Raw genomic sequence first — 12,733 nt, 5'->3', positions numbered from 1 at the left:
TTGAAAATGCGCCAATAAAGTGCCTTGCCCCCTGCGCACGTTTTGCTCACTACGCCCCTGGGCGAAGGCCTCGCGACGTTTATTGTTTTATTTTATTTTTAACATGAAGTTAACAGCACAACCACCAACCACCTTTATTTTTAACCAACAAATGTCAGGTAGAGCTGGGTGGACCCAGAGGCGGTCTAATAATCCCGAAATTAAAAATCCCAGTCATCACTAGGGACCCCCGGTTCAGAAGCCAAGCGCTTTACCATTCAGCCCCCGCGCCTCCCATTTTTACCATTGAATTTCATGATTGTTTATGTTATAGATTCATTCTTCAAAAAGTGTAGATAAACTGATCTTTTGTATATTGTTTCGTTGTAACCGGTTAAATATTTTCTCATTTCATTTTTTACATTTGTACATTTTTCACATTCATTATACTCAGATGACTCAGATACAATTACAAATTACCTCCCATACATAAAACTTATTAAATCTATTAATAGATTCGAACTGTTTGTCAGAGTGGAACAATAAATATCGAATAAAAGGAAAAAAAAAACAACGTTAAAACAATTTATGGTTTGGCTGTATTTTTGACCTTGTACAAATTGACACAAAAAGAGATTTAAAAAATTTTCCATATCTGGCATTCTGAACGTGGAGGGACGCAATGTAATTGTAGAGAAAAACTATTTCAATTGCCCTCTAACACAGTGATTCCCAAAGTGGTCTATATAGACCCCCAGGGGTCTATGAAGACCTCCAAGGGGTCTACGAAAGTGAAAAAACAAATTGGGGGTCTATGAGATGTACACGGGGGTCTACGATAGTAGATTTCATCTAAGCAGGTCGTGACTTTAATTTTTAAATCCCATTAATGTAGTTCTTCACACTAAGATATAATTTGTACCTAAGTTAATTCTGAAAATATCTATCCTGCTATTCAAACGAAAAATTGTTGTATTTAATTTCAATATTTATTTAAATAACTTAATTTTGTCTACATGTAAGTAATGTTTAGCAAAAACAATGTAAACTGTATAGCGTTGATTAGTTAAAATTGTTCATTCCTTCTTTGTCAAACAAGCCAATTGCCTTTTTTATGAATATATGAAACTAATTGCGCTGGAGGATCATCTGAGACAAATGTCACACTGATAAAAAGATAAAAGAGATTTGAAACACTTTCGAACATTCCACGATAAAGTTCAAAATCTCTCTTCAACATCATAAAGAGAAGATGATGGTTTGTGGACGTCTTACAATATCTTTTTACTTATAACAAAATAGGGAGCGCGGTGATAGTGGTTAAGCGCTTGGCTTCCCAACCTGGTTTTCTGGGTTAGACTCTAATTGAATTTTGAATTTCAGGATTTTAAGGGCTCCCGAGTCTACCCAACTCTAATGGGAACCTGACTTAAGTTAAGAAAGTCAAGGCATTTGGTCGTTGTGCTGCCCGTATGACACCCAGCTAGTTAACCGTTGGCCAAAAATAAACAAACAACAACAACACCAGATGACCTTAACATCATCACAAGGTGTGAAAGGGAAACTTTACTTTTTTTTTTAAAGCAAAATACGCAAAACACCATAGATAGATTTTTACCAGCCGTTGTAGTTTTAAAAACTGTTTTGCACAAACCTACATCATTATGAATAGAATTTCTTTAAGCAGCAATACAGTTCAAGGTCACTTCGGTGGCATGAGTTAAAAAATTAAAAGCTTCTTATATAATTCTTTGCAAACGACATAAACAGTTTGGGATCAGCGGCGTCACAGGCTCTGACAGGGTGTAGTGATGTGTGGTGCAAACTGCATTAAGGTCGCCGGCTCCTTATTTTTCCTTAGGGTTGACCCACCTAACCTTTCCCATGTTTGAGTATATTTCTAAGGCAGACGAGTTTTGAATTCAGTTTTACTTCTGCTAGGGGGGTAGCCAGCCAAGGCTAATGAGCCCTTCATGTTTGAAGCTTCCTGGCTTAGGCGACAGTTGCTCGCCTTTGCCCCTTCTCTTGTTAGTGAGAAAATCTTCGCGGACTCAATATTTGTGCCAGACGTGAAAGATCAAGAAAAAAAACGAGAAACTGTTCTTTGCAAAAACTTTAACAATGATAATTAAGGCAAATTATTAATTAATTTATATTTAGTGTCTGAAGCACTACTTCATAAAGCAACACATTCCTATCTGAAACATAATATTCAAAGCAACGAATGATAAACCTACAAAAAAAAATGTATAGTGTGTTTGGAGATTCCATCAATAAATATTGTTATTTTATTGGCTTAAATTTGAATTTGGTCAATAAAAATGATCGATCTCTATATCTTAATATGTAGCTTTCAATCACTTTTTCCCTTTTCAACTCAATACAGATAGAATTTGTTTAAATAAAATGTTGATGAATTTGCAAAAATTTGCAAGTTAAGCAGGGGGTCTACCGAAAGCCAGAAAACATGGCAAGGGGTCTACGAGACAAAAAAGTTTGGGAACCACTGCTCTAACACCTTTCCTGTGACTTACAGGAAATAACGAGATTTTTTTTTAATTTATTTGAAAGGTGTGGGAGTGATATATGGCTTCATACCATCCAAAAGACAATGGTTTTGTATTGAAACGATCCAGAAGACAATGGCGTCTTGAAACGGGGCAGAATCTGGAGTGACTAATCAAGCCAATTCAGGAGCGGTAGAGTTTGCCCTAGTTCGTGCATGTAAGCTGTCAGCTGATAGGGCAGCTTTCTTTTTCTTTCTCTTGACCAAGGCATCTTCGTTTCTTTTGCTCTTGGCAAGGCTCGTATCAGCACGAACAGTCTGTCTCCATGCTGTCCGGTCTTGCTATCTCCTCCCACATACTTTCGTTGGGGTGCTAGAGGGCTTCAAATTCTGCCAGAATATCTCAAGACCAAACAGAGTCCATCCCTTATTCTTTTATCCAGTCAAACCCCTAACCCTTCCTCTCACCTGGCTACCTCAGTTACTTACCATTGACTCTGATGTTACAGAAGATGATCTCCAGGACGACGATGACCACTATTTGATAGATGGCGAAGGCATACACAAGGTAGACAATCGTGAAGTGGACGGCTGCCTTCTGAAGACCGCAACCAATCACAATATTGAACACTGCAAGGAGGAAGTATTAGGGATCATTACGTCATACTTTTCTAAATTGCGTGGTGTGCTAAAAATAGCTGCTAACATCAATTCAGAAATATTATTATAGTTTTTAGCTTTTGAAATATTTTTTTCTAGTTTACATATAAACTGTTTTATACTTCGCGTTTAGATTTGGTTAAGCAAATAACACTATATCAGCAGGAATAAATTAATATGCGTGGCAGAGCTCTCAGATTTAGCTTCGGGATAACAACTGGTCATGGAATTTGATGAATTTTGTGGATTCTCTCTAACGTGCGGGTGTCTGACACATGAGGGTACTCCCAAGGGTACCTGACATTCTTTAGAGGGCGCGCTCTATAATTGATAACTTACATCAACTCGGAGCAATCTCCAATGGATACCTGAAATGTATTGGGAGGTGTATATTTAACAATGATAATGTCTGATGAAATACTGCTTCATCTTTTCAGATGGCAACTTCTAGGTCCTAAAACAAAAACCTGAAAGTTAATTCAAGATGACAACGAGACATCGTGTTAACTATTTAGAATTTGTCACTGAAGGACATTCCTGTTCAGTATCCTGTTTGTGATCAGAAGGGTGGCCAGGTACGTTACTGATGGCGGTGTCAAAAAGTAACTTCGATGACGGAGATTTACATCGTGACCCAAACCTCTTACATGACGGCAGAGGATGACAGCAGGCTCGAACACTGAAACCGCTGTGATGGAAACGCTTACCACTAAGAAATTAAGAAGAAATCATCAACAAAAGAGGCCTAGTAATATTATATTATTGTTTATAGTTATACGGTTGTCTTCGTTTTATGAGTCAGATTATCATTATATACAAACTAAGGCCTAGTAATAGTTTGGTCGTTGCCAGAAAGGGAGGCAAGAGGTGGTATTTAAAGACTTGCTTCTATTCAGTTTCGTCAGAGATCTGCGACTAAGAGAATTTAAATCGACTTGTGTGTAGTGTGTAAGCCCTAGGCATATCTTCGTGCCCTGCCTTAACTCTTTCTCTCCTAATTGACGATATCATCCTCGATTTGACCTCATTAAATTAAATTAATGTTTAATTTTATAAACTTCATTTTGTGTTATAGGCCTATACAAAAGCTTGCATTCTGCTTTAATTCTGGACCAAATAAAACAATTTCTGATAACAAACGACAAAGCTATTGAAGCTTAATCATAACAGGGGAGTGAAATAGTAATGGGCAAAATGAAGAATCCCATCGAAACGTGGAAAAATAATTACGAAGAGAAAGAGTTAACACATAAAATAAAACAACACATTCTTTCTTTAGCGTTAGAATATAATTCCTGCTAACAAATCATTAAAAAAATAGTGTACGCTTCTATTGTCCTGGGAACGAAGAAGTCACCAGGTGATAAGTCATAAATCTAGATCTAGGCCGAATTGAAAGAAAAGTTACAGGTGGAAAAAAAAAACACGTTTCCTAGAGTGACAAAAAAAAAGAGGGGGAGGAAAAATAAATGACACTGCTCATGACAGGCTTTAGGGGTCAAGGACTAACACGGACTGAAAAATCTAAGCTTGTATACAACACTGAGTGTGTGTAGCAAGGAGTGGTCTCTGGAGGGGTGTGTCACCAGGGGTCTGTCACCTTGCTTTACCTGTCGCCACGTGTGTCACAATTCCGAGTAGCCAGTGGCCATAGTTGAACACAGGTCTGTTCACCGAAGTGGAACTGGGTCGGAACAGGCCCATCAGTACCTGTTGAGAGAAAGTGTGTTGATAGTAGCATGGGCGGACATTTTGTGTCAGAAAGAGGCAGGAACTAATGATAAAAAGGGGGGGGGGGAGGCATATCACTAGTACAAAAAATGAAGACCAGACTTATAATGCGAAAAACATGCATATATGTAACCCTGCCGGACCAAATTAAACAAGGGACGTCTGGGTCACGAGGCCTTCATCAGCTACAAAACAAACAAAAAATAACTAACAATTAACACAAAATAGTCTTAAGTTAACTTATCTGTCCGATGTTGTTCTCTATCGAGGCAGACTTATAATGGGACTTACAGCTTAGTTACTTAACTAGGGGACTCGAATTCCAGTCCCGATGTAGACTAGATTTTTTTAAATTCAACTTTCGACTCGAACTGAGTCGCGTTTGCTGAGTGGCTTAAAGCAGCGCGGGAACCTTCTACTATATAGCCTGCCCCCACTTGTCCATAAAAGACATTAGACCTAGACTCAAAATTCATACTATAGGAACATGGCACACGCACAATGCAAGAACAACTTTTTAGGAGGGGGGGGGAAGTAATGGGTGTGGCGTTGACACAGTTAACATGTTTAAAAACGAAAAAAATTACCGAATTTTCACAGCACACGCAGATCGAAATTAAAATAAAAAATGTTTGGGTCACGAGGCCTCCGTAAGCTACACAAAATGAAAGCAAATAAAGTTGAAGATTAACTACTTGATCTAGATCTTGTGAAAACATCTCCGATGATGTTGGCAAGCACTGGCAGCAGAATAACTAAGAAAAAAAAATAATACTCCTGTTCCAAAGCTCGGGAAAAATAGGTCTTAGCTAATGGATTTACAAAAGGGTGGGCGGGAAAGGAACGGTATGTTTAAATTCTGAGGTGCTGGTTCAAATCCCAAAGCTGCCCTCATCATCACCATGATTAAATATGTACTATGATATACTATGATGCACTATGATGCAATATGGTGTACTATGATGTACTATGATGTACTTTTCACTTTCATTTAGTAACTTGAATTGGTTTATTAATTCCCGACTAAAGAAATGTATTTCGGAGGATCACCTAATGGGGATATAAAATGCCAAGGTCACATCAACAATAAAGGGGCGCAACACATGTTCACATAAAAAAATAACAAAAGTATATTTCAATAAGCTTTCTTATATGTTTCATTCACAGCTTAAACGTAGGCTTTTAAACGATGATGCTCTCCCCCCCCCCCCTCCAAAAAAAAATTTTAAATGGACCAACTGTATTGAGAAATGCGCTGTCCATCTCACAAGAATAAGACTGATTGAAGTGAACCTTTCCAACTTAATTATGGAAGCGATAAAGAAAAAAAAAATATCATGACTAGGCCTACATGGATTGTTTTCTCTAGACTAGACGCTGGTGCACTATGTCTCTTGAGTTCACATAGTCTTCAGTGTTTTCTCTTCTTCTCTTATAAAATACAGACGTTACTTCAAAGAATCCCGTCCTACGCGTGTTTCTAGGTCAGTGTTGTCATGCATGTTAACCAATGCCTTAAATTCTGCCAAGTCATTGGTTTTCCTGGCTGACTCAGGCAACCCATTCCATTCTCTAATTCTTTATATCTTGGTGTCCAAACTGTTGAGCCATGAAGAGAATTCTATAAATAGATGGATATGGATAGACATAAAAGAAAAAAAAAACACCTAGATCTAGCTTCTAAAACATTAGGAGCTGAGATCATTTCTATAAGGACAAACAAAAATGTCGGCCCTTGACCTTCCTGACACCAAAACATGTGATCCACCTAGACACACTGATTTGCCCTCTGTGTACCCCCTCAACACACACACACACACACTCACACACACACACACACGCAGACTTAAAAGTAAATTCTACGCCTTTCTTCACATTGACTCAGCGGCACTGCTTTCACATTTTCACCCATTTCAAAATCACCCCTCTCCTTCTGTCGCCTAATTATACCCCCCAAACCTTTTATCTCGTGACCCAGTAAATAGAAGTAACCCAGAAATGTTATTTTCATTTGATCTTACTCCTGCTTGACCTAGATACCATTCAGCCAGAACCAATGACACGTGACACTGATGACAAACACTAAGAACTTACTATAAAATTAGACATTCAATTAGAGACTCACGATCAGGTTTAGGCAAACATAGAGTTCGATAACCTTTAACCTTAGGCCTATATGGTTCATTTGATACTTCAGACTTCATACACCCCTCATGGATTTATAATTAAAGAGAACTTGTCATTTACTTATCCCGTAATGTCAGTAGCCTATAGATTTAGAGACATCACTTTCTTTCTTAGAGTAAAGTTTTAAATGTAAAAGTCTATCTAACAAGATATTATCTTACATTATCTTATTAATAAGCGATAGTTCTGGGACTTCCTATTCCTTCTCAAATATATAACAGACGCGTCCATCTATCTAACATTTTATAATATAGTATACCATTTAGCGCACGTAGACAACAGTTTTAGGAATTGAATAGTTTTTTCTTGATGATATGATTAACAAGTCTATGTACTAAGACTTGGTTCTTACAATACTTCTACTTTGAGATAGTATATAAAACTGTTCTATTAATTACAGACAAAATTTAATAAGGAAATACATTGGTTTATGTTGATCCTAGTCATATTTATTGGACTAGCCGACCCGCGGCGTAACATACGCCGCTATTTAGTGTCGCGCTAAGGAGGGCGCGGGTGCAGGTGGGAGGGAGGCATGGTTGGGCAACGTAGAGAATTATATATACATATAAAAAATTACTTGTTCTCCCCCCCCCCCCTCTTTTTTTTCAGAGCCGCGCTCTCAGTCGCCGCGAAAGTTATGTGGGATAACTCTAGTCCAACTTGCAGAAAAAAAAAGTTATTTTTCCACGACTTTTTCATCTAGGGTTAGAGAGTCGACATGCGTGCGTGGTGTCTCACAGGGTTGGGCGACGTAGAGAATTATATATACAGATGGGGTTGGAGAGACAGATAGAATTTATTAAAACATAAACTAACGTATCCCTTGTCATTATAGTATTGTAAAACCTTCAAAGGGATTCAAAGTTTGTTCCTTCACTTCATTTGCATATAAACTACTAGTCTGTTCTATTAGCCTATATGTCCACATAACTACCTGCAGAATGACCAAACATGTTGTGGCTATCCCAACCACCGGGTGCAGCTTCTTCAGACGTAGAATGCTGATCTGTACAGACAAAAAACATCAACTTGTGTTACGTCTTATAGATAACATCATATTAACACCACACCTCTGGGCTTTGGGAAATAAATTGATAATGATCTCTATAAGCGAAAAGGAAGGTGCTTTTAGTTTATATCTAAGAGGAGTTAGGTGCCTAGGAATTTAGAATTAAAAAAAAAAAGAAACATTTGATTGAAATGGAAGGGATAGATTGGGCGTGGCTAACGGGTAACAGTTAAGCTTAAGGTCTAGAATGGTGGGGCTTCTTAAAGGGCTAGACTAAAAAAATACTTTTAAGCATAGGTATAGGTTAAGGAGCTAGAGAGTGAATATTGGAATGATACCGATAGATAAAAGTTCACATATCTATATAACCTTTGACCTGGATATGAATTAAACTTACTTCACTTAGTCCTTGAACTTCATAAAAGATGAGCACAAAGGCAATGATAGTCAATATACCAGCAATCAGCATGCACAGTCTATGGACCTTTGTTTAGGGAAAGAAGATAGTATAAAACTTTGTAAGTCTCCTGTATTCTCCAAATAGAAAAGTAAGTAAATATAAAAACAATATAAATTTAAAGTATGTTTCAAAAGCGGTGATGTGGTGTGATCATATAACAACCAACATAATGGTCTGATATTCAAACTGCTTACCAGTGTAAACAAATAAAGAAAAGAAAAAAAGAAAAAGAAAACCGCAAACTAAAACTTTATGGCCATATCACAAGGTCCTCGGGGCTAGCAAAGACTTCCCTTCAGGGAAAGAAGAAGAAGAGACAGACAGAAAAATCGGTTGGAAGACAACATTTAAGAATGGATGGGTCTGTCATGGAAAGAGATTCTATTCCAGGCTACAGACATCCAAACGGCCTCCAGAGAAGGAAAATGATGGTGTTTCCTCTACAGTTTCTACTTTTACCTCAAAAATTTGGTGGGTGACGCCTATGTTCAAAAATAATAAAAACAAAACAAAACAAATGTTCAAATGGTAGAAAAATGTAAGTATCCGTGAAGAGAGTATTTCGCCCTCAGGGCTGACTCATTAAAGTTCATTGACTCGTCACAAACAAAACAAAAAGCCTATCGTCAAGTACACATCAGGAGGAACCAGTGCAAAATGTTGTCTGCTTACATTTAGAAAAACACACATTTTAAAAAGAAAAAAAAACGGGGGGTGGGTGGGGGGAATCTATACTTTAATGTTGTCAAGGTTAGTGTTTCCCTCCTTAGATATTTAAAAAGTTATAAATAAGTTTTGGATCTAATTTAGAGGAGACAATGGCATAGGAAGCGCAGTGGCTGAGTGGTAAAGCGCTACTCTTCCCAACCGATAGGTCCCGAGTTCGAATCTCTCTGAAAAGTGCGTTGGTCGTTGTGCTGGCCACATGATGCCCTTATTAACCATCGGCCACAGAAACAGATGACCTTTACATCAACTGCCCCTATAGATCGCAAGGACTGAAAGGGGTTACTTTACTTATGGTAGGATGCAGCCAATAAAAACTGACAACTTACTGTATACCACACTTTACGTCCGCAGATTTTTGTTTTTGGCCACAGTGGTTTATAAAACCTGGCCATGACTGTGCCGATGCTGGCACAGAACAACCAGGCAAACAGCATCAAACAAGCTGAAACATAACATTAGAACACAGGTAGTTAGATATGTATTGCTACTCCTGGATTCATTATTTTAAAACATTATTATTTTAGAAGCCAATTTCAGATTATAGTTTACAGCGGTGAGCAATAAAACAAATAGTGTTAGATAGTCACGTCTTTTAAAATTAGTTTTTCTTTTAGCTATGACAAAGAAAAAAAAAAGTAGATATAAAAAAAATAAGATCACCGATAAAATAGGTTACAATTTTTTTTAGCAGAGGGAGACAACAAAGAAACTAAAATTTGACTAATAATTTAACATGAATTATTTCCCTTTAAATGTGCTTTCACAAGCGGCACATCTCATAGAAATAGTGCTCGACAGTTTTCTCTACCTTTTTTACAAAGTTTATATCTGTCTGTCTGTCTGTCTGTCCAAAAGTTTATACACGTTATTTCTCCGACATCCTATCTCATAAAAAGCTAAAAATTTCGCACAATTATTTCTTTTACCAGACAACACAAGAATCAATAAAATAAAAATTAACCAATTACCTAACTAACTATTGCTATAAATAACTTTGTTTGGTATCTCAAAAAAAAAGGAAAGAAATAGTAATTGACTGAAGTGGTGGTATAAGCTGAATTACTCCCTTTTATAGATTGTCGTTTGCTAATTAAATTACATTACTGATTCAAACAAATTGATACACTTAATATAAGCTTTGTTTTTTTTTTATTGTGCTTGTTTTTTTATTTTTTTTCCACTACAGACAGGCTTCCAAAGTATGTCAAAGGATAGTTTATCACCTAGTGTAAACCCAAGTCCAGGAAATCGTGCCCTTTAAACGCCAAGAAGAAAACAAAAAACTCACCGTGTGCCTTGATGAGAATACTTGGAGTCTGGAGCTGGCGTGACACGTCGTATGTCCTGAGATCAAGTCGTCGACCAGAGACTACTGGCACTCGGCTGTGTTCTTGTTTCACGCCTGGAAGTTGTTTTTTTTTTTAATGTCATCAAGAGATATATATGAAGTAAAGCAAGTCATAGGGTGTCAACTTTCAAGAAGTTATTGAATTAGTAAAACATGGAGAGAATAAGGGGGTGGGGAGTGTTAATATCTTCTTCTTATCGTATAGATTACAGACGTTACTGCAACAAAAGAAGATAATTACGTCCTACGTCATGTGTCAATCTAGTCATGCATTTTAATCAACGATTTAAACTCAACCAAGTCGTTGGTTTTCCTGGCTGATTCAGGCAACCCATTTCATTCTCTAATGGCATTATTGTAAGAAGAAGCACTTGTACGACTATGGAATAAGAAATGTCTCTTTGTGTTTTTCTGAGTATTTTACTTGGTTTTGTTTTTTTATTTCTAAGTTATGCTTTAGTATGTACTAGTAGCCGGATATGACCCGCGGCCGCGGTTGTGGTTGGGACATTAAACATATGATACGGTCTCTACTATGATCTCAGTTTTATCAAGATTGATCAAACGGTTTTAATTTCTATTCGGGGGCATACACACATGTTGAATGATGTTTAGTGATTTTACTAGTGGTGTTACTCTAATCAAATTGAAATATTCTTTTGTTATAAATCTCACTGCTCTATTTGTATTGGTTCTAGTTTCTTTATGTTTTCTTGACTTGTTCATTGTTTGTTGTCTATGTTAACCCTGGATATAACCAATAATTGCAGATGCACACAAAGGTTAAGCTGGCAAAAGAGGAGTTTCTTGTGGTGTGGAGCAGAGCTCATCAGTATGGTTAGATGAACTAAACTTTGTTGAGTGTTTTGGGGACGGCTTATACAGGACAGGTCAATGTTATATGTGTATACATATGTTACGGGCGAGGTGCGAACTACTGACATTCTATAGCAGCCATTCTTTTCTTCATCTCCTGCTTTGCCTCGGCATTCTATTGAAAGCGACATCTTTATGTGTACGAAATCAGTCATGTAACTAAGTTCGATAAAATATATATATTTTTATTTTTTATACTTTTCGATTTCCCCCTTCTCCCTCCCTTCCAAATCAGAAATGAGTGACGTGCTCATCCTTGACTATCACATTAACACGCTCGTAGACTGTGTACTAGGTCAAGGAAACTCTTAGCTTCTTGAACATATATATAACAAAGTATCTAGTCTGTTTATCTATTATGATTATGCGTATTGTTAATTTCTGCATTTTAAAACATTAACAGATGCCATAATAATAATAAAGAAACAATAATTATATTGAAGAAAATAATGTATCTATTGGTATAAGTAAATGTAAATTGGTAAATGTATAAGTAGTTTACATTTTAAATTGTATTGATTATTATTTGAGTATAACAGAGGTAACAGAGGTGCACACAGGAAGCGCCATAATGATCGATTCAAGCGCCATTTCGCCGTCACTGGCATAGTGGAAAGTAGCTGGCAGCAGATGGTCTCTGAAAGAGTCAGTTGGAGAGCTCTCACGAACGCCGCGGGACACACATTTGAGGCCCAAAGAAAAGCCCTTGTCGAAGACAGGCGCAGAAGATACAAAAGTAAACCGTAATAGACCCCTGGTGACAAAATATGCAGGTCACAACTAGATTTGTGCAGTCATGTGAAACAATGCATTCATCTTTAATTTAGGGAGTCGAAGACATTACCATTATTATTATTTAAGAGAGTGCCATCTCCATTAAACTTACCAGCGAGCAAAGACCCCTGAGCTAACATGAGATACACATCTGTGGATAAATCGTGGGCTTTGTTTTCCTCCACAATTTTCTTACGTGCAAATTGGCAATACAGGAGATCATCGCCAGGATTTTTCACACTTGCCTGATTTAACATAACTTTATTCTGCAGCAATAAAGAATATTTAATTCAGAATGACTGATCACAATAAAAGTTTTATGATTTTTTTTTTCTTTCATTGCAAAACTAGCAAGTAAAAAAAATATGTTAAAAAACAAAACAAAGCTTATCTAGGGGAAAGAACTCCACATTTACATCTCTAAATAATGTAAAAGTTATTTTCCTTTTTCAATATCAAACAAAATAATTA

The 12,733-nt window shown here is 37.1% G+C and overlaps 1 protein-coding gene across 1 annotated transcript in view; it reads right to left on the bottom strand.

Moving 5' to 3' along the window:
* The window catches only part of LOC106062694 (putative ferric-chelate reductase 1 homolog), a 30,144-nt gene that overhangs the window by 3,705 nt on the left and 13,706 nt on the right, over window positions 1-12,733 (bottom strand). The window contains exons 8-14 of the mRNA XM_056029938.1: window positions 12,375-12,528; window positions 10,553-10,666; window positions 9,591-9,706; window positions 8,473-8,559; window positions 8,001-8,072; window positions 4,756-4,855; window positions 2,975-3,115 (exon numbers count right to left, since the gene is read on the bottom strand). Coding sequence (XP_055885913.1) covers window positions 2,975-3,115; window positions 4,756-4,855; window positions 8,001-8,072; window positions 8,473-8,559; window positions 9,591-9,706; window positions 10,553-10,666; window positions 12,375-12,528 — 784 coding nt within the window. The remainder of the gene's footprint in view (window positions 1-2,974; window positions 3,116-4,755; window positions 4,856-8,000; window positions 8,073-8,472; window positions 8,560-9,590; window positions 9,707-10,552; window positions 10,667-12,374; window positions 12,529-12,733) is intronic.

This window comes from Biomphalaria glabrata, chromosome 5 (genome assembly GCF_947242115.1).
Source record: "Biomphalaria glabrata chromosome 5, xgBioGlab47.1, whole genome shotgun sequence".
NCBI lineage: Eukaryota > Metazoa > Mollusca > Gastropoda > Planorbidae > Biomphalaria > Biomphalaria glabrata.
Note: the sequence above shows the minus strand (reverse complement) of the source record. Positions and strands in the feature narration are given on the sequence as shown.